General features: G+C 32.0%; 1 protein-coding gene across 2 annotated transcripts; it reads right to left on the reverse strand.

Annotated features, from left to right (window-relative positions):
* Positions 1-242: 242 nt before the first annotated feature.
* Positions 243-23,024, reverse strand: LOC111309407 (putative disease resistance RPP13-like protein 1). Of its 2 annotated transcripts, XM_089748859.1 has the most exons (8): positions 22,864-23,024; positions 20,839-20,974; positions 20,572-20,715; positions 3,189-7,522; positions 1,901-2,215; positions 1,369-1,487; positions 853-958; positions 243-760 (listed from the first exon to the last, which is right to left on the reverse strand). In XM_089748859.1, exon 4 carries the CDS (start codon positions 7,510-7,512, stop codon positions 3,220-3,222), a length of 4,293 nt encoding a protein of 1,430 aa, XP_089604985.1. In that variant the 5' UTR covers positions 7,513-7,522; positions 20,572-20,715; positions 20,839-20,974; positions 22,864-23,024; the 3' UTR covers positions 243-760; positions 853-958; positions 1,369-1,487; positions 1,901-2,215; positions 3,189-3,219. The 2 variants fall into 2 exon arrangements, with proteins under 2 accessions (XP_089604985.1, XP_089604986.1); XM_089748860.1 differs by lacking the exons at positions 20,572-20,715; positions 20,839-20,974; positions 22,864-23,024 and having other exon boundaries at positions 3,189-7,590.

A 23,024-nucleotide genomic window follows, 5' to 3' on the forward strand; every position in this document is an offset into this window, starting at 1 on the left:
TGGTATGTATGTCAGAAGCGTTAAAGTGTCGAACACGAATACAGCAGGAGTACGCAAGAAGTTCAAACGCAAGAGGTATAAAGTATTACCTTGTACATTTAGAAGTTGAGTGCTTCCTGTGTTTTCTGTCATTTTATTTTATGTCCACTTGATGAAAGTGATAAGTTTCGGTTTACAGGCATTCGGTTTATAAAAATGATATATTTCGGTTCACAGGCATTCGGATAGGTTGCACGACTTGTGAGACAACATAACTTTCCAGCATTTAAATATTTATGGTTTCTTTTTGTTTCAAGTTTTGATACTCAATGACATTTTAGAACCCAGTTCTGTGCTGAAACAGAACGTGAACATGAAAAATAAAGAGAGAAAATGAAAATTACCAACAGCAAACAAAAGTTTAGATACAATGGAAAAATTTTAAGCTTATTAAGGGAAGGTTTTCCTCCATAATTGAGCATGACAAATGCTAGAATTGTGATCCATTGTGGCCAGTTGACAAATACTGATATCCCGACTTAAGATGTTCAGTTGTTTGAACATAGCAATAATTGTGAGTTGCATCAGAAATCCAAGCTCCAAAAATTGCCTAGAATACGCTGTGATGTTTTTTGCGTTCATTTTGAAGGAATTACTATGCAGGATTTGCATAATATATGAGACTGTTACTGGAGAAGGTTGATGATTCAATTTAGACTCCTTACGGAAACACTGGCCTTTTTTGCAAGCTCGTTTCACATGAAGAAGTTGAGCTGAAATTCTGTAGAATAAATTAAGAATAGTTACTTGGAAGCTTCCGCAGAATAAATGGATGCTTGAGTTTGTGTTCTTTTATGTCAAGACAGTACATACCCCTGATTTGATGATTGAAATGAGCTCCTCAAACCAAACTCGAGCTTAGCAGCTGAAACACTTTGTCTCGATCAGCGTAGATGTTTCTTTATGCCGAGCCAGAATGCTTATAAAGATCAAAGAAGCATACCAAAATGTTTAGTCACTACTATAAATAGTTAAAACTTCATACATAAAGGCAAACAGTTTTCAAAGCAAGTATAAAAGAAAAACACATTAAGATGCATTGCTTTACATCTTCAAAAGCTCAATCCAGGCAAAGATTTTAACTTGTGGCTCCACCGAGCTGAAAGAAATGATCATCGGAAAAACAAAGGTTGCTGATCAATGTTTTACTGAAAGGATATGTTATGCATCAATATGAAGAATTGAGCTACAATGGAATGAAACTTCCAAGCATTAATGCACAACAGAATAATATTACAAAGAATTTTAACACGTACATTTAGAATATCAATTTGGCTTTTACAGAAGGTCCCAGCTCAGCCAATTTTACCTGCTTGATAAAGTTCTTACCTTATCTTATCATTTATGCTTGCACCGCTGACATGGAGGAGAAAAAAGATTTCTGTGGTAGGAAAGGAGCTGCTGCCAGAACAACTTGGAAACCACCAATGAATTGAAGTTATTTCATCCTGTCAGATAAGTTCCACAATATCAGATTTTTGTTTTGAAGCATTTGGGATAAAAATGGTAGTACCAAAGAAGGGTAGAATAAAAAAAGAGAAAGCAATCCTAACAAGCTTGGAAGTTTTCATTATGCTAAGAATGATGATTTCTTTTAATATATGGCTTCTGATCATAAACAACGAATCTATATACTCAAAGAGTATGATATAGGGATTATGGAGGGTGGAATATGGTTCAAGGATTCGGAATGTCCAAGGCAATTATTGCTGGCTCCGGAAGAGCACCTTATTCAGAGTAAAAGACACAAATATTATACATAAAACATAAAGTACAAATGATTTTCCTTCGCTATAAAAGGAGAACGTTTTGCAAAGATATCAGAACCCTGGAAATAAGTAATAACTAAGTAATAACTTACCACTTTCATAGGAAACAATGTTTCCCTTGGGGGAATTTTTGCGTCACTGACACTGTCCTCACTCCTAAGTCTGGCAATAAATCTTTAATATCTCATCATTTATAAGAAATTGAGTTCTCAATGGGATTGAGGCAGGGATTTTGGTATTGACTCATTCAGGCTGCCATATGGTCAATTTGACAGCAGTGAAGGTAATCCATGCTTCTGCTGAGTAAACAGCATTCATCTTTTTCAGGTCTTTCCATCTGCTTTTGCAAACCACTTTGTGTGCTCCTATAAAGGCACTACTCACTGGCCTCTGCAACTTCCAACTGACTGAAACCAAAATTAGATATCAAATTAATCTTCACGCATATAAGAAAATAACAAGCATTTAATAATTGAAACCATTCTTGAATGATTCTACAAAAGAAAAAAAAAATCAGAAGTCAATGAAACAAAATGATTAATAGATATAAACATTTAACACATCTGTTCTGTTCTTGAAATTGTCCTATAGGAAATTTTTATCAGAAGACTGAAAGAAATATGTTTAGACTATAAAAATGAATTTTCTAAAATTTTCTAACTTTTAGTAAACAATCCAATGCCATAGTTACTCATTCTTCTCTGTGAAAAATCATAGGTAAGGCAGAAAGGAAGTACACATAATGGACAGCCAAATACATGAGGATATCATGAATGATTCATGAACACAAGAAAAATATATATATACAGAAATCAGCTATAAGACCTACTCATTCTGGAACTATTCTTAAATTTTCTTTTAAAATGGCAGCAAAACATTGAATCTATGTATCAAACCTGCAGAGAACCATGTGCAAGTTCCAATAACTTCTAAATTAAACCATTACACTCCATGATGGAAGGAAGAACCTCATTCTCAATTCTGCAAATCTAGATTACACTACAATTAAAAGTTTTGTATAAATGAGATTCACTCGTTTCTAACAAATGAGCTTCAAAAATACCTGTCCTCAATTTAATAAGCAGGATTTCATCAATGGTTAAAAGGTTAAAGTCTGAATTTGATTCCTTTACTACCTCAATCCTATCGGTTTAGTCCAACTTCAATTTTAATGAATTTAGTCCATGTATTTTTATTAAAAGTAGACTTTTCTTTTATATATTTTCCATTTCATTGTAAAACAAAAAGCTATGTGTGGAATGGATTGAACTAATGAACATTTTATTATGATATAAAAAATATAAATCACTTGAGCACTTGATTTAATAGTACGTTAATGTTCTTCAAATAAGTAGCATATAATTGCAAAGTGACATATACCTGATTTCTTGGCGTTTCTTCCGGTGACAAATTAACCAATTAGAATGCAACGTATGTGGGCTATTTTGGGCCACTCTTGTCCTTCATCCTTCTTGCATCGTTCTCTTAGCAATGGACAGTTAATAATATATAGATGAAAAAGTGAGTCAAACATCTCCCCTTCTGGGAGGAATTTGAGCCTGGGGCATCCTCGGATATCCAATGATTCAAGAAATTTGAGATTTTGAAAGCCCTTGGAGGATAGAGTTTCTAGGTTTGGAAAACCGAAGATGGTGAGGGAGGTGAGAGTGCGAGGCAGAAGCATTTCCTCACATGGGAATGACACCACATCTACAGAAGCACCGTTGATGTACAAATGTTTAAGGGAGGTGAGTTTGTGCAAACCCCACGCAATCACTGACTTGCAAATATTGGGTTGCGAGATTTTAAGTGAAGTGAGATTGGGAGGGAACCCCTCTTCTGGAAATGATATCACCCGTGGACAATCCAATATGAACAATTCTCGCATAGAGACGATATTGTGGATGCAGTTGGGTAAGGCCTGTAGTTTTTCACACCTAGAAAGGTGAAGCTTTCTGAGTTTAGTGGTAAATGACCCACTTCCAGGGAAGGAAATCAAACTTGGACAACCCCAAATAACAATCTCCCCAAGATGGTTGAGCTTGTTTAATCCATGAGGCAAAGATCTGAAATTATTGCAACTGCCGATAGTTATTAATTCAAGGGAAGAGTTCTCTTCAATTTCTTGAGCTATGGACTCTAGTACTCGGCAATTATTAATAGTGAGGTATTTAAGCCCCATAGGTAACTCGCCCCTTGAGGATAAAGATATCAGAGACTTACAATTTTCAATTACCAAGTGCTCTAGAAGAGGCCTGCTGTTGATGTTGTTATTTACTCCACCCAGCAAGTACTGCAAATTCTCACACTCCTTAATGGTTAAACGTCTTAAATTTGGAGGCAAGTTTCCATTTGAAATTGAAATCAATCTTGGGCATCCTTCAATTTGTAGCTCCCTAAGGGATCTGTAGCTGTGTAGGTTTTCTGATAGCCTTTCTAGCCTTACACAACGATGTATGCTCAAATGTTCAATACGGCAAGGGATTCCTAACTGCCTATGCTCATCCTTTCCGTCCTCTGCACCTATGGAAACTGTTGAACAATTGTCAATTTCCAAAAAGGGAAGACGCCTCAAATGTGTTGAGGGTCCTTCCTGGTTCTGCCATGAAGAAATTAGCTCCTCACATCCATGTATATAAAGACGTTCTGCTTTTATCAACCCTAACATCATCCCCTCCATTGGAGAAGTGAATTTTGAAATGTCTGAAAGAGAGACTTTTTCAATGAATGAGCCAGATTTTGTACAACTTGTAGACGCCACCTCTTGGCACCCATAAATTTCCAAGTCAGACAACTTTGGAAGGCTTGAGAGTGAAACTACCAACTGCTCACATTCTTCAATCACAAGTTTCTCCAATGAAGGAAGACAACAAGGTAGACTTCTCAGTTGTTGACACAAATTAATCTCTAGCTTCTTCAAGGAAGGAAGACGATTAGGTAAACTTCTCAGTTGTAGACACCAAATAATCTCTAGCTTCTTCAAGGAAGGAAGACAACTAGGTAAACTTCTCAGTTGATCACACATATTAATCTCTAGCTTCTTCAAGGAAGTAAGACGATTAGGTAAACTTCCTGACAACTTGGGGCAATTTGAAATGATGAGCTCATGGAGGTGTTGGAAACTCCTTACATTTTCATCAACTTCACAGGGATCCCATTCCTCCCACTCTGGCATGTCCTTAAAACGTAATTTCTCTAGTGACGGAAATGCATTAATCGACAGATCCTTTCCAAAAAAATTAGCACCCACATTTTTTATCTTACTCATCCTCTGGATAGAAAGCGATTTTATCGACGGTAATCTTCCAACAGGTGGTAATAATGTGCAATTTGGACAGTCATACAGATTCAGAATCGATAGCTTTTCAAATGAGGGATCTCCAATCCAATTTGGGAATGTTTCACCTCCATAACATTCGATGGTGAGCCTTTCAAGCATTTTAGGAGGTTGGAGTGAATCCAACACGTCCTTGTGAATTTCTTTTCCTGCGACATTATAACTCCACTCCAAAGCTAAATCACGAAGGTTCGACTTATGACGTAACCCAGCCATCCATGCATCTTGAGCTTCGACAACATTCTGCAATTCTGTAATAAAAAGTTCACCCTTAAGATTAGACAAATTCTTCATCTCGCTAATCGGACGACCATTGTCTTGACTCACAACAAAATTTGTCAATGTTTGGAGATTGGTTAGTTCACCGATTCCCATTGGCATCGTTTTTATTGAATCTGCACCTGCTATGTCAAGATGCCTTAGGTTAATTAAAAATCCCATTTCAGAAGGAAGCTCTTCAAGACTAGAACAGCCCCGCAACAGCAAGGTCTCTAAATTGTAAAGCTTGCATATTGAATCCGGCAGAATTTTGATTAGAGTGTAAGAAAAATTTAGATAACGCAGATGCACCAAATCTCCAATAATATTGGGAATCTCCGTCAGGTAGAAACCTTGTAAAGAAAACACCCTTAAGTATTTAAATTCTGGCAACAACTCACTGAGAACTTGATTAGAGAAATTCATCCACCCTCCAGGCATCTTCAACGGTAGGAAGGTTCTTAAATTCTTTCTTTTAAAGACTTGGAAATTTTTAATTCTGTCTTTCCCACCAACAATGCAAGATAAATGGCGAGGATAACGGGAAACGTTCAATGCCTTGTCATCCTCCACTCTGAAGCATATATCTTTGGCAACTGATTGAGCCAAATCATTAATCAGGTCATGCATTATATATCGAGACTCATTCTTGCTGGATACTTCAAAAAATGACCTCCGTACAAGTTCTTGAAAGTACTCATGACCCAAATCTTCATTTCGCTTTGTAGCTTCCACTCGCAGAAAGCCTTCTGCCATCCATAATAGGACTATTTCTTCCTCGGAAAATTCATAGCCTTTGGGAAGTATGGCACAGTAAGCAAAACATCGCTTTAGGTCTGCAGGAAGATGATGATAGCTTAATCGTAAAGCTGGAATTATGCTACTCCTCTCTTCTGGTAAATTCCAAATCTCACTTCTTAGTATCTTTTCCCATTCACCAACGTCCAGCTTATTGCGCAAAAGGCCTCCAATGGTCTTAGCTGCTAAGGGCAATCCCTTGCACCTCTTCACAATCTGTACACCATATTCTTTTAAGTTCGGATGCCCACTAAAATCTTTTGCTCCTAATGCATGTTGAGTTAATATAGAAATGCAATCACCATCTGACAACTCTGGCAGCTTGTAACCTAGGATAGTACTCACCATTAATGAAACACTTTGACCACGAGTTGTCACAACAATCGTAGCTCCTATGCCAAAAGGGGATATTAGACGAGTCCAATCATCATAGTTTTCATGCCAAAGATCATCCAAAATCAGAAGTAGTTTTTTTCCCTCCAGCTTCTTCTTCAATTTTATTTGAAGGTTATTCAAATCATCTCCAACATTAAAAGATTCAGGACTAACTGATTGTAAGATTGATTTCGTTATCTCCTCCATCTTAAAGTCGTCAGAAACACATACCCATGCTTGAAAATCAAAATGCTTAACTACACGACTATCATTGTAGACAAGCTGAGCAAGCGTTGTTTTGCCAATCCCTCCTTTGCCAATGATGGGAATCACAGAAAATTTATTGCTATCATCACTCCCAAAAATCAAATCAAGGATTGTTTCCTTGTCTTTTTCCCGACCGTAGACTTGAGTTTCATTCACCAAACAAGTGGTTGATCGCCATTCCCATGTTCTCCTGGGCCTCCCACCACCATTTTTAGTCAGAGCCAAGAGACTTATACCTGCTTCTAAAACTTGAAATCTAGCAGTGATCTCTTTTATCTCGGACATCATTTCCTTATTAAATGATAAATTATGACCCCTGAACCAGGTAAAGCAAGCATCAACAAGCTTTTGTAACTTCCTTGGGCGGTGATCTTGATGTTCCCTTGTTAACTTGAGTCTCAAAGCTTCAGTAGCAAACTTATCCAATATGTCATCCACATCGTATGCCAAGTCTTGGAGGTGGACCAACCAACTCTTCACACGCCCATCATTCATTTCCTTCTCCTCGGCATCATTTAGAACTGCGTGAATATTGCTCAATGTCTTTTCCATCTTGTTGAGCTCCTCGCAAACTTCCTTCTCAGTTACAAAGTTGAGAAACTCAGAGGAGGCCAAATTACTAAACAACCCTTCAAAGAACACAGATAAAGCAGCTTCAACGATGGACATGGCTTTTGACCTGCAAAAACACAGAGATTATGTGTAAAAATGATATAGGGATAAACTCAAAAAGACTGGAACTAGAAGTAGAACACAACCAACAACCCCACCAGTACTGAACCCCATCTTGGTATATTTCTTTGTGGCTTATATCTCCGCGTTAATTTTTTCTAATACTCCTATTACTAATTAAGAAAGTTAATTAATTATTCCAATCAGACTATTTGTTAGACTATAGATGAAAATTGGAATATCGGAAAACTTAAACAATGTATTTATTTTTTTCAAGTGTTTTAGAAATTAAAACCAAAACCGTGATTTGCAACTTGCAAGTTGTTTTTAAAAACCAAAAGTAAAATTTTAAAAAGTTTTGAAAATTATTAAAAATACAAAAATAATATTTCTAATATTTTGAAAATATTTTCGACATTATTATCTTAATACTATTCATCTATTCGATTATAATACTTGTTAGAGTTAAAAATCTAATGTTTGAAAATTAAAAAAAAATTATTCTTGATAAGATTTGAACTCATATCCTCTTACAATTTAAAATTTTAATCACTTTTTTTATTAAATTTCTCTTCTTAAATTTTTGGAAAAAAATTATATCAAAACACTTTTTAAAATTTAATAAAATGATAAAAACTAAAATAAAATAAAATATTCAAAAACATAAAATTGGCAACAATACAAAACCACCCTGTTTCAAAATTTCAACTTTTTTTTTTCCTTAAAGTAAATGTATTTGTGTCGATTTGACATAAGGGTAAATCCATTTCTACTAGCAATTGGCTGAACAAAAAAAAAAAAAGGTAGACCATATATCAGAATTTTTTTCTTTTTATCAAGCAAACTTTAAAAATCTTTAAAAGGGTGAAAATCTTTGATCTACCAATAGTAGCAAACAAATTGGAACTCCGAAATCTAAAAAAAAAAAAACAAAACACTTTTTATAGCATTCTGTTATTAAATATTTAATCAGAAATTTTAAATTTCAAAAGTTTTTATCTAACTTTTAATTTGAGTCCAAATTATTATTTGTCTTTAATTATTTATTTAGGGTTTCAATTGATTAATAAGACTCAAACCAATAGTTCATTCTTCCTTCTTATAATATACCATGTTATTTTATTTCTCGTCTTATTTCTTTTATCAAAGTTTTAAATATTTTATTATTTTTAAACAATTGGAACAAAAATAAAAATAAAATAAATACAAAAAATAAAAAAAATAATTATGAAAATCTGGATAAACAAAAGTAGATAAATCATAAATTTTTTAAAGAAATATCCTAAAGGAAAAGAATCAAATTAAATTCCTATAATGATTAAATTTTCGAGATTAAGATAAAAGTGCAAAGTATTTTCTAGAGCAATTTTTTTTCTAATATGGAATTGCACTTCAAAGAAGACTAGTTCCATATTTAAACAAATGAAAAGCAATCACAATACAGAAAATGAACACAAAACAACAAGAATCGTCAAAAGCAACAACAATTAGCAAAAAAAAAAAAAAGGGCAAAACATTTTTAGTCACTGAGTGTTTTCAGTTTTAGATTTGATTAATTTTTAGGGTTTTTTTGGAGTTTCTAAGTTAATAAGAAGAAAAAGAAAGTTTTTTGGAGGCCTGTTTTGGGTTGTAGATGTAGACTTTTGGATGAATATTTTGTGAAGTCTAACTTAAAATAAGCAAAAAGGAGATCATAAGAAATTAAAAAGAAGATTTTTGAAAAATTTTATCACTAGTATAAAATGACAGACAACATCACCGATGAAGTTTTCAATGACTTTTTTTGGATTTTATGATTTGAGGGTATTATTTGACAGATTGAATTCTTGAACACCAAACATTTATACTGTTAGGAAAATGGGGTCCAATCCTATGTAAGTGGTTTTGGACCAAGTAAAGGCCATGGGCCTTGATATTTTATTTTACACAGAGCCCTAGCTACTTAATAAAAAAAGAGGTGGGGTTGTTTTAGGTGTGTGTCGAAAACCAAGCTAAAAAAGAAGAAAAGCCAGGAAAAACAGAGAGAGAAAAAAAAGAAGAGAGAGTTGGTTGAACGGAAGTCAATCCGTGGTCCGATTGAGTTGGAACCTTGTCAGGAGGTTTATGATTCAGAGTTCTACATTCTAAACGGTGAAGATCGGGTTTGAAGCTCTCTAGGAACAAATCCAGGGTGTATTTGTTGAGTCACTTATTTGGTGAGATTTCTCCAATTATTTCTCTAGTTGTTGATTAGCTCTAGTTTTAGCTAGAGAAGAACTTTGTATAACTATTATTTGATAGTGAAGATTTTTCTGGTGGCCCGTGGTTTTTTCCCTCTACACTGGAGGGTTTTTCACGTAAATCTTGGTGTGCTTTATTTTTCCTGCGTATTTGATTATTGATTGCTGTCTATTGCTTCTGTATTGTTGTGATTATTGCTTCAGGTGCAACAAGTGGTATCAGAGCGAGGGTTATTTTGAGACATCGATACAGAAGCAACCCAGGATAGAAGTAAATTCTATTTAAGATCATGGAGGGTGATACAGGTTTCATGATAAAATTGACAGCATCGAATTATTCAATTTGGAAGCCTATGATAGAAGATCATCTATACTGCAAAGATTTGTATGAGTCAGTATTGGGAGATTCGGCTAAACTAGCGGATATGAAAGATGAAAACTGGAAGAAGCTAGGTAGAAAAACGCTGGCTACAATCAGAAAATGGGTTGATATCAGCGTGTTCCATCAAGTAGTGCAGGAATCAGATGCTTACATTGTTTGGGAAAAATTGGCAGCATTGTATGAGAAAAATAGGTATGAATAAAACTATACTTGTTAAAAAGATTGCAACTTTACAGTACAGGGATGGACGATCTGTTACAGAACACTTGAGTGATTTTCAAGATATATTTAATCGAATGACTACTATGGAGCTTAAGATGGATGATGAAATGAAGGCATTATTTCTTTTGGGTTCATTGCCAGACAGTTGGAATACTCTAGTTGTGACTGTTCTTAATTTAGCTCCTGATTATAAGATGACATTGGAGATGGTAAATGATAGTATGCTTAATGAAGAAGCGAGGCGAAAAGATGTAGACCTTGGGAATCAAGCTCTAGTCATAGAGAATAGGGGTAAAAACATCGACAGAGGTCAGGACTCAAAAAGTCGTGGTAAGTCTAAACATAGATCCAAATCTAGAGGTAAAGTGAAGTGTTTCCATTGTGGTAAGACGGTTCATATAAAACGAAACTGTAGAATCTTAAAGCAAGAGCGAAAAAATGAGAAAAGCAAGAGTTCAGATGATGGCAATGTTGCAGCAGTGAATTCAGATAGTGATTCAGTTACTTTGATTTGTACACATGGTGATTGTAATCATGTTAGTGATCCCGGCATTAAGTGGATAGTTGACACAGAAACGGCATATCATTGTGTTTCTAAGAGAGAGTTGTTTACAACTTACAAAGCAGGAGACTTTGGTTGTACCAAGATGGGAAACAAGAGTGTGTCGTAGATTGTTGGGATTGATGATATTATTGTACAAACTAGTACAGGCTGCATGTTGACTTTGAGGGATGTCAGACACATTTCAGATATGAGAATAAACTTGCTTGCTATTAATGTCCTTGATAAGGAGGGATATAAAAGCCGACAAAAGAATGGACAGTGGAAGCTTCTCAAAGGATCTATGGTAGTTGCAAGGGAAAAACTATGGTACACAATGTATAAGACATGGATGCAATTGAACGATAATCAGGTAAATACCGTTGAAAATGATGTTTCAGCAAACTTGTGGCACAGGAGGCTAGTACACATGAGTGAAAAGAGGTTACAGGTTTTGGCAATGCACTCTCTCATTCCCTTGACCAAAGGTATGTCTCTCGATTCATGTGATTATTGTTTGTTTGGTAAGCATCATAGAGTTTCTTTTCGTAAAAGTTCTCAGAGAAAAGAAAATAGATTGGAATTAATTTATTCTGACGTATGTGGTCCCATTGAGGTTGAGTCATTAGGTGGTAGCAGATATTTTGTTACTTTTATTGATGATGCTTCACGTAAGACTTGGGTGTATATGTTGAAATACAAAAGTCAGGTACTACAGTATTTTTAAAAATTTTATGCCATGGTTGAAAAGATGACAGGGTTACCCTTGAAGTGTATTCGAACTGATAATGGTGAGGAATATACATCTAAAGATTTTGAAGAGTATTGCTGAAAGCATGGGATCAGGCATGAGAGGACATAACCTGGAACACCGCAGCATAATGGTATAGCTAAAAGAATGAATCGCACCATTGTGGAAAAAGTCAGATGTATGTTGAGGATGGCAAAATTACCAAAGCCATTTTGGGGTGAAGCAGTCAAGACAACTTGTTATTTACTTAACAGGTCACCATCAGTTCTTTTGGGCTTTGACATTCCAGAAAGAGTGTGGACAAGAAAAGATACTTCATACTCTCACTTGAAAGTTTTTGGGTGTAAAGCATTCATGCATGTGCCAAAAGAATAGAGGTCAAAGCTTGACAGTAAAGCTACACAGTGTGTGTTTGTAGGATATGGTGATGAAGAATTTAGTTACAGGGTATGGGATCCAGTAAAGAGAAAGACAGTCAGAAGCAGAGATGTAGTCTTTCATGACAAAGAAACCATAGCAGATCTTGAGAAAAATGAGAAGACTACACGAGTTACTGTTGAGTGTGATGTTTCAACACCGACAGAGATTTCACAAGAAAGAGCCACAGATGGTGAAAATGAGCCAGAAACAGAACTTGGGGATATGAATGAGCCAACCACAATTGGTGATGAGCTAGATGCTATTATTTTTTAGCAGGGGGAGCAATCCTCTCTACCTGAGAGTGTTGAGCAGGGGGAGCTACCTTCAGCATCAAGTGATGTAGAGTCTCAGCCCAGGAGATTTACTAAAGAGCGCAGGCCATCTACCAGGTATCCAAGTTCATATTTTATTTTAGTTACCAGTGAAGGGAAGCCAAAAAGCTTTCAAGATGTGCAGGCTACTCCGGATAGAAAGCACTAGTTAAAAGTAATGAAAGAAGAGATGGAGTCATTACGAAAGAATGGTACTTATGATCTTGTTAAACTTCCAACAGGGAAGAAGCCATTAAAAAATAAATGGGTGTTCAAGTTGAAAAAAGATGGTGACAAACTAGTAAGGTACAAAGCTCGATTGGTAGTAAAAGATTTTTCTCAGAAATCAGGCATCGATTTTGATGAGATTTTTGCTCCAGTTGTAAAAATGAGTTCTATTCGAGTGGTATTGAGATTGGCAGCTAGTTTGAATCTTGAACTTGAGCAACTTGATGTTAAAACTGCTTTTTTGCATGGTGATTTATAGGAAGACATTTATATGAATCAGCTTGAGGGTTTTGAAGTGAAAGGGAATGAGCACTTAGTTTGCAAATTGAAGAAAAGCTTGTATGGCTTGAAATAAGCTCCGCGACAGTGGTACAAGAAGTTTGATTCTTTTATGGTGAGTCATAACTATAAAAGAACAGCAACGGATTCTTGTGTGTATGTTAAACAATTTCTTAATGGTAACTTCATTATCCTATTATTATATATTGATGATATGTTGATTGTAGGACAAGATGCTAGTATGGTTTGCAGTTTAAAAGAACAATTGTCTAAGTCCTTTGATATGAAAGATTTAGGTCCAGCAAAGCAGATTCTTGGTATGGACATTATCCGGGATAGGAGAGCTGAAAAGCTGTGATTGTCACAGGAAAAGTATGTTGAACGAGTGCTTGGTAGATTCAACATGCAACATGCTAAATCAGTTAGCAGTTCACTTGTCAACCATTTTCATCTAAGTAAGAAATCTTGTCCAGTGTCTAAGGAAGAGCAACTAGTTATGTCTAGCATTCCTTATTCTTCTGCAATCGGTTCTTTAATGTATCTTATGGTTTGTACAAGGCCTGACATTGCTCATGCAGTTGGTGTAGTGAGCAGATTTCTTTCTAATCCAGGAAAGGTTCACTGGGAAGCAGTGAAATAGATTTTTAGATATTTGAGGGGTACCTCAAAAATGTGCTTGACTTATGGAGTTTCACAACCAGTTCTAAAAGGGTTTACTGATGCTGACATGGCAGGCGATCTTGATGGTAAGAAATCTACTTCAAGGTATTTATTTACTTTTACAGGAGGAGCTGTATCTTGACAGTCTAAGTTACAGAAGTATGTTGCTTTGTCAACTACAGAAGCTGAGTATATTGCAGCAACTGAAGCATGTAAAGAAATGCTTTGGATGAAACATTTTCTTCTTGAATTGGGATTGAATCAGAAAGAGTATGTGGTATTTTGTGATAGCCAGAGTGCTTTAGATTTGAGTAAGAATACCATGTACCATGCTAGAACAAAGCACATTGATGTTAGATATCATTGGTTACATTCAGTGATTGAAGAACAGCAGATGTTATTGAAGAAAGTCCATACTGATAAGAATGTAGCAGATATGTTGACGAAAATACTTCTCAGGAAAAAGCTTGAGCTTTGCAGTAACTTGGCCGGAATGAGTTCCCTAGCCAAGGTAAGTTCCAAATGAAATTGCTATGGTGATGAATTTCCTTCTAATGGGACTGGAGGGGGAGATTGTTAGGAAAATGGGGTCCAGTCCCATGTAAGTGGTTTTGAACTAAGTAAAGGCCATGGGCCTTGATCTTTTATTTTACACAGAGCCCTAGCTACTTAAAAAAAAAAAGAGGTGGGGTTGTTATAGGTGTGTGTCAAAAACCAAGCAAAAAAAAAAGAAAAGCCAGGAAAAGCAGAGAGAGAAAAAAGAGAAGGGAGAGTTGGTTGAACGGAAGTCAATCCGTGGTTTGATTGAGTTGGAACCTTGTCAGGAGGTTTATGATTCAGAGTTCTACATTCTGAACGGTGAAGATCAGGTTTGAAGCTCTCTAGGAATAAATTCAGGGTGTATTTGTTGAGTCACTTATTTGGTGAGATTTCTCCAATTGTTTCTCTAGTTGTTGATTAGCTCTAGTTTTAGCTAGAGAAGAACTTTGTATAACTATTATTTGATAGTGAAGATTTTTCTGGTGGCCCGTGATTTTTTCCCTCTACACTGGAGGGTTTTTCACGTAAATCTTAGTGTGCTTTATTTTTCCTGCGTATTTGATTATTGATTGCTGTCTATTGCTTTTGTATTGTTGTGATTATTGCTTCAGGCGCAACATATACTATGGTCGAAAGTTGCAAACTATTGAAGTTTTTTATGCCAAAATCTATAAAAACTTTGAAGTTTTGGCATCTTATTCTTAATGCCCTTGTAAAAAGTGAGTTTTAAAGAGATAAAAAGAGAAAAAAAGAAAAAAATATTGATGAATTACAAAAATTCTTTGCTTTTTACTATCCATACTAAATATTGAATTAAGTCATTTAAGAGGTGCCTACTCATGACAACCCACGCCTCAACCCAGAGAGACTTGAATCATAATTAACCCAAGTTGTGTAACAAGCCAATTAAGCCATTAACCAAGCCGAATAAGCAATTCATGTAGTTTTTTTTTTCTCTTTTTTTTGTTATTTATTTTTATGTATATTGAAATTTTAATTTTTAGATATATATTTTAATTATTTGATAAAAATAAAATTTTAAAATTTTATTTTCATAATATTAAATAATATTAAATATAAATTAATATTATTTTTAATAATTTTAAAATAAGTAAAAATTGAACCAATGATTAAATTTCAAAAAATTTTAGGCATGCAATTTTTCTTGAAAGATTTTGGGCGAGAACTTCTTTAAATTCCACCAAAATGATTGAGAAATTAAACAATAATTTCAATATCAAGTATTTTCATTTATTTTAAAAAATATATGAAAAGATTTAAATTAATAGAAAATTAATCGTTAAAATAGAAAAGGATAAAAGGGTTAAAAATGTAATAGACAATTGTATATATATTTTTACTCCATAATAGTTGATAAATTTTCAAATAAATTGGGAATATGACTAATGATGGAATTCAAAAAAAATTAACGGACTTGTAAATTTTTAGAAATTTCAAGGCAAAAAAACTTTTTAAAATTTCATCAAAATATTGGGGTATTTAAAAAATAATATTTTATTTCTAAAATAACAAAATAAAAGAGAAAAATATTACAATTAATTTAAAATATTTTTAAAATGATAAAATAATTATTTCTAAAAATATTTAATTAATTCAATGATGAAACTACTTTAAGAAAACAATAATGTTTTTTTTTTTTTTCGCATACTCTTGTGGTAAAAAAATAAAACTAGTAATTGTAGACACATCATTTAATTTAATGATGAAATTTTAAGAAATTCAAAGGTGAGCAATTTTCTAAAATATTTTTAAGTGAGAACTTCTCTAAATTTTATCAAAGTATTGGAGAATTTAGAAAATTATTTCAATATTACGAATTTTCATTTCTTTCTAAAAATAAAAATGCAAAAATTAATTTGATAGAAAAGTAATCAACAAAAGAATTTTCATTTATTTCTAAAAATAAATATGACAAAAATTAAATTGATAGAAAATTAATTGATAAAATAAAAAAGGATAAAAGAGTTAAGAATGTAATAGATAATTGTAAATGTATTTTATCACATAATGTTTAATAAATTTTGGAATAAATGGCAAATTTGACCGATTATGGAATTTTAAGAAATTTATGAGCATGAAATTTTCTTAAAATTTTCTATGTGAGTAAACTTCTTTAGATTCTACCACAACATTAATCAAGTTAAAAACAAATTAGAAAATAAAAGGTTTCCACTCTATTTTCAAGACAATAAAATTAAAAGAAATAGTTAAAATTAATTTAAAATATTTTTAAAAATGAATTATTTTTTATAAAATATTTAATTAATCTAATGACGAAACCTCTTGAAAAAAAAAACGGACGTATTTTTTTTAAAACTATTGAAGTGAAAAAATTATTTAGATGTTCGACTAAAGTGTTGGAGAAAACCTAGTAAAAATTTTTATTTTTAAACAATAAAAAATGAAAAATATTAAGAATAGAGATCATTTTCATTAAGTCTATTAAAGATAATATAAGATTAATTGATATCATCATTTGAATGTTCATTGTGAGAATGTTAATACCATCCCTATAAACTTAGTTCTGCAACATAAACCAAAAATCTGTTCTTTTAAAGTCATTTAATCAAGCTTAAAACTATTCTAAAAGGATAAATTTATTTAAGTAACCAATCACACCTAAGTAAAAAATTTGTGATAATTACTTTATTGATATTTAGTGGTCAAATTCATAGATTCGCATGTTATAAAAGATATAATCATCATTTCTTTAATAAATATAATATTGATTACTAATAGAAAATAGAATTTATTGATACAAGAGATGGTATTATTCCGATCTTTAATGATTTTGAAATAAGAAAATTTGGATCTCATGAATCACATTGAGGTCAATAGTTATCATTTCTCCATTTCATGGGTAAAAATTCTATCCAATGAGTTTTATTTCTTCAAAATCAATGTGTTTGTTATGATTCTCATACTGATTTTTCAATCTTAAAATTAACTTATCCAGAGTGAAAAGATTTGAAAGCCATAAATATTTTTCTCCTTAAAGGTCACTCTTCAGTAGTCTAGTTCTCCAACCTTAAAAGGATATAAGGGATTATAATGATCATCAATTCCATGACTCAAATTTTTTTTCAAAATTATTTCTAAAAATATTTAATTAATCCAATGCCAAAACTTCTTTAAAAAAACAAGAATGTTTTTTGAATACTCTTATGATGAAAAACTTTTTTAGGGATTCAACCAAGGTGTTAAAAAAAATCTAAGAAAAATTTTTAATATTTAAATAATAAAATAATAAGAAAAAAGTAATGAAAAATGTTAATTATAGATATTATTTTAACTCAGGCTATTAAAGATAATATAAACTAATTCTAATGAAATAGTAATTTCTAAAGAGATAATAGAAAATACAATTAAGAGTGAAAAACTTGAAAAAGATGAGGCAAAAAAAGGTGTTGCATCTAAAAAGAAAGAGATGCTCAATCAATGATTTGTGAAGGGCAACGGGTAGTAGGTTGTTACTCTACACCATTCTTATCAGATAAACCAATTTTACCATCAAACCATATATAACATCTTTCAAAAGTCTTTATCTTTATCAACCAATCCCACAATTAACCTTTCAAGTAAACCCTTGCTTTCAAATAATTACACTTACTCTTATCTCTTAATCTATTATCCAATCAGTGAGTAACTGAAGATGACAAAGAAACATTCAAGAAAAATTTTCAATTCCAATTCCTAATCTTTTGCCTTTACTAGTAAAACTTCAATACCTTACGTTGTACCTTTGAAAATAACTCTAAATCCATCAATAAGTATGAGCCAAATAACAAATGCAATTATCACATTAGAAACAACCAATTGAAAGAAAAGATTAAAGCACCTATTAATAGTTGCGCCTTCACTCAGGGAACTTATAAAACAAAGGAAATTTGCCCTGATGTAGATTAAATTTCCATTATGAAATTTGAGGGTGTGGATTATCCTCTCAAACTTTCAATTTGTAGGAACATTCCATATTTTTTAAAGTTTGCATTTTAATGTTATAGGCAATAAATCTTTAGTTCTCTTAATTTTGTTTGCAATTGTTTGAATATAAATTCCTGCATAATTTATTTCCCAAATGAATTCTAAGCCTAAGTCCTTCAAATCTTCATTCAACACACCTCAAGTAATTCTCTTGTCCCTCTTTAAGAAAGTCAATTCTAAACCTTCTTCAAATTTTTTCTTAAATTTTAGAGGAAATCTCATCATCTCTCCCATTTCGAACCTCCAAAACACTTTTCTTATGAGTCCATAGCCACCGGAGTAGCCTAAAACCGCGATCAAAACTTCCAACTTATTACAAACCTCCGTCTAACTTTTTGTGAAAACCTTGAAAAACCTAATCTGTCATAGTCAGTCAATAAGCATACCCTACTATCACTCACCACATCACCTTGCCTTCTCACCTAAATTCACATCACTTCCCACATCACTAGGCATATCATCCGACCACATCATCTCAACCATATCATCTTTCCAAATCCAACCAAAACTCTGTCTAAATGGTCAAAGTCCAACCAAAACTTTGTCCAAAAAGCCCAATCAAATCAAAACTGTACTCAAAGATCTTAATCCAACCAAAACTCAACCTTAAAAGTTACTATTTCACCAAAACGCTCTAAAGAGTCCCAACACCAAAATTTTGTTCGAAAAGTCCATGTTAGACTAAAATTCTTTCAAAAGGCTTAATCTAGCTAAAGCTCGATCTTAACCTAGTCAAGATGAAACATAGCTACACTAAACCCAATTCACAAGCCCAGACCTCTAGTTGCCCTATTGGACTTTGTATTAGGACAATCTTCTAAGGTATAATTCCTAAAATCTTTAGACATCATAGAGCTCTTATTAAATTATGTGCAAGTGACATATCCTTTATGATCAAATATTATGTAGTCTTAGGCATGCGTAATGTATACCATTTAGTTATAATTAGGACTTATTTTCTTGTTAAAGGCGGTGACAATTTTTGCAATGTAAACTCATATCTAGAATGTGTTGTAAAATCTTGTCATATAGATTAGGTATAAATAAAAATCATTTATTTCTATTACGAATTTAGAATTTTAATATTACGAATATTAAATTGATAGAAAAGTAATCAACAAAAGAATTTTAATTTATTTCTAAAAATAAAAAAATTTTAATTGATAGAAAATTAATTGATAAAATAAAAAAGGGATAGAAGAGTTAAGAATGTAATAGATAATTGTAAATGTACTTTATCCCATAATGCTTAATAAATTTTGGAATAAGTGGGGAATTTGCCTGATTATGAAATTTTAAGAAATTTCTGAGCGTGAAATTTTTTAAAAATTTTTTATTTCTTAAAATTTTTTATGTGACTAAACAATTTAAAACATTAGAATATCAAAGATTTCCACTTTATTTCCAAAATAACAAAATTAACGGAAAAATATTAAAATTAATTTAAAATGTTTTAAAAATAAAAATGAATTATTTTGTAAAATATTTAATTACTATAATGATGAAGCCTTTTGAAAGAAACGGACGTATTTTCTTGAAAACTATTGAAGTGAAAAAATTATTTAGAGGTTCGATCAAAATGTTGGAGAAAATATAAGAAAAATTTTTATATTTAAATAATAAATAAAGTAATGAGAAATATTAAGAATAAAGACCAATTTAATTAAGGCTATTAAACATAATATAAGATTAATTAATATCATTCTTTAATGGTCACTATGAGAATGTTAACACCATCCCTATAAACTTAATTCTATAATGTAAACCAAAACCTATTCTTTTAAGATCCCTTAGTCAAACTTAAAATCATTTTAAAAGAATAGATTTATTTAAGTAATCAATCATACCTAATAAAAAAATTCTTGATAATTACTTTATTGATATTTGTGATTAAATTCACAAATTCACATGTTATTACAGATATAATCATCATTGGTTTAATAATTATAATATTGCTTACTAATAAAAAAGAGAATTTCTCAATATAGATGGAAAAAGTGATTATTCTGATCTTTAATGATTTTGAAGCAAGAAGATTTGGATCTCATGAATGGGGTCAATAGTTATCGTTTCTCCATTTTATGGGTAAAAATTTTATCTAGTGAGTATTTTTTTTCTTCAAAATAAATGTGTTTGATATGATTCTCATGCAGATTTTTTAGTCTCAAAATTAATTTATCCAAAGTGAAAAGATTTGGAGGTGTTAATAAGGTTAGCATCAATTTTTATAATAACCTCATAAATACTCTTCTCCTTAAAGGTCACTCTCTTAGTAAGCTAGTTCTCCAACCTTAAAAAGATGTAAGGGGCTAAACTAATCATCAATTCCATGACTCAAATATTAATGTCAACAAAATGATTTTAATTTCTTCTATCTCGCAAATCTAACCTTTCCGTAATTGGCTCATTGTGAATTCTAAATAAAAACATATAGCAAACTAAAATAAAATTCTTCAATTTAAATCGAGAAGAACCAAAAAGAAAGAGAGAAGAAGAACCTGATGAAGAGGAAAAATAGCTTTTCAAACAAAAGAAATTTTGCCGTCAACTCCTAAATTTCTTGCTGCACGAGTTAAGTTCAAAAACTTAGAAGATTGTATTCCAATAGCTCCTCTTCTGGTAGCAATGATACTTGATGTATACTAAAAATTTAAACATAATAATCAGAGATAAGTATTCAAAGCGTAAAGCAAAATATACGTTCAGCAAGCATTACAAAATAAAACAGTAACAAGAACTTGAGGAGGAGGAAAAAAGCTTCTCACATAAAAGAAATTCTGCCGTTAACTCCTAAATCTCCTGCTATAATGAACCCTAAAACTCTTTCGAGTTAAGTTCAAAAACTCAAAAGATTGTGTTGCCAACGACTCTTCTTCTGGTTGTAATAATACCTAATATAAACTAGAAATTGAAACATAATAGTCAGAGATAGGTATTCAAAGCATGAAGCAAAATATATGTTCAACAAGTATTACAAAATAAAAAAATAACTAGACCTACTTACGTTAACAATATGGAAGTACCATGCAAATGGACAACAAAGCCAATATGAATGAAATATATATTCAAAAATAAATTTATAAGTATTAAAAATCAAATAAAATTTATTGTTATAAGGAAACCAAGTTTTATTGTTGCTAATTCATTTGCTCTGGTGCTTCATTGCAAGATTTATTGACTTCAAAATTTTTATAAGTAAATAGGTATAAGGATTAATATACTAAAATAAAGTATAATCGATTTCTCTTTTGGCATATTGTCTATTGTTTAGTTTTTTTTTCTTTCCCTATAATGGGCAACAACTTCAGTATTATGACATATTATACAGTTTAAAACAGGAACACAAACATGCAATAAGGATGAGATACCACACAAACACGAATAAGATGGCAGAATAATTTAAAAAAAAAAAAAAAGACATGAATATGATAAAACACAATAATAATAATTCTTTTATATATTTTTACATTAAAATACTCAATATATATGTAAATATCAATTTTTAAATGTTTCATTATTTTTCAATTTAAAATTATATTTTCTAATATATAAAAATTCTTAATTATATAAGAAAAAAATTATTTTTAAATACATACAAGATATTAATTATTTCAAAATGATGAAATAACAATATAACTCAAAAAATTACTTTCTAATTTCTTTTTTTTGCTTGGTTTTTTTTTTTTTTTTACTTTTTGGTGTATAAAAACAAAAAGCCAAAAATCATGTTTGGTCTACTAAAACATGCCTACCCCTCCCATGAGAGACCCACACTATCCCTTATTTTTCTTTTTCTTTTCTTCCCATTCTTTTTTGCATTTCTTTTTTTTTTTTTTTTGCTTTTTTTATTTTCCTATTTTCTTTCCCTAGCTCCTACCAGTTTTTGACAACCGCTTTGTCATCATAACCACTATCGGCTATTGCCCATCGATATTGAAAAATTATTCAAAAACTATCGGTAAATGCATCTAACCTTCTTTTTTCTTCTTATCTAACAAGATTTTCAAAAAAAAAAAAGCTAAATCTAAAAAAAACCTGTCAAGATGGTGTGCAACTAAATTTTTTTTTTTTTTTATCGTGTCCTAGCTTGGTATGTATGTATTTTACTGTGTTGACAATGTGTTCGTGTCAAACACGAATACAACATCGATACAAAAAGAGTAGCCGCACGTCCATGCTTTGTAGACATACAGTGGGCGAAGCCATGAGACGTGAGACCAGATCGCTCCCTTCTCCTCTCTCTCCTCCTCTGCTATGTCATTGCAGGTGCTATTGTTCTTTTAGCTCACATATCAATTCTAATGAGTTAGAGTCACCTAATTGATTATCAATTTTAAATCTTTTTACAAACATATGATTTCCATTTTAATATTTTATTCACTTCAACAAAAGCAGAACACCTCTTTAAAACATTTTTAGAAAAGTTTGCAACATTAAGAACTTTAAAGAAATTAAACCTCTTCTTCAAGCAAAACTTTCAACCATGATATGATACCCAATTTCTACTAAGTTGATAAAGAAAACTGTAAATAAGAAACGTTGCTAACTAGAAAAATTCCAACGCACCATAGAAAGGTATCAATTAAATAACAAAAAAAAAAATTAATAACTAGCAATTACCATGTAAATGGAAAGTATCACATGCTTTCAAGCAAGTTTTACTATTATACCTAGAAAAATATATATTATTTTAAAATAAATTGTAAAACAAAAAAATAAAACATACATGAAGCTAGAAAAAGAGAGAAGCAATTACAGTTTCAAGAGACTTAAGAGAAAATTTTTCTTACAATTGCTAATGAGAGTAGGTCGAACGAAGGGAAAATGGTGAACTACGGAAGAATGAGTAAAGGCTTTGGTTTATGGAGGATTTGGATGGAGAAGGTAGAAAAAAGAAGAGCTAAGGAAAGAAAGAGTCAAAGCAAAGAAAGTACGGACAAGTTTATCGTTC

Source organism: Durio zibethinus, chromosome 19, assembly GCF_047325235.1.
Source record: "Durio zibethinus cultivar Kanyao isolate XHJ-2024 chromosome 19, ASM4732523v1, whole genome shotgun sequence".
NCBI classification, from domain to species: domain Eukaryota; kingdom Viridiplantae; phylum Streptophyta; class Magnoliopsida; order Malvales; family Malvaceae; genus Durio; species Durio zibethinus.

What these genes read in the sequence shown, in the direction of transcription:
- LOC111309407 (XM_089748859.1), bottom strand. Translation starts at nt 7,512, where the DNA reads ATGTCCATCGTTGAAGCTGCTTTATCTGTGTTCTTTGAAGGGTTGTTT.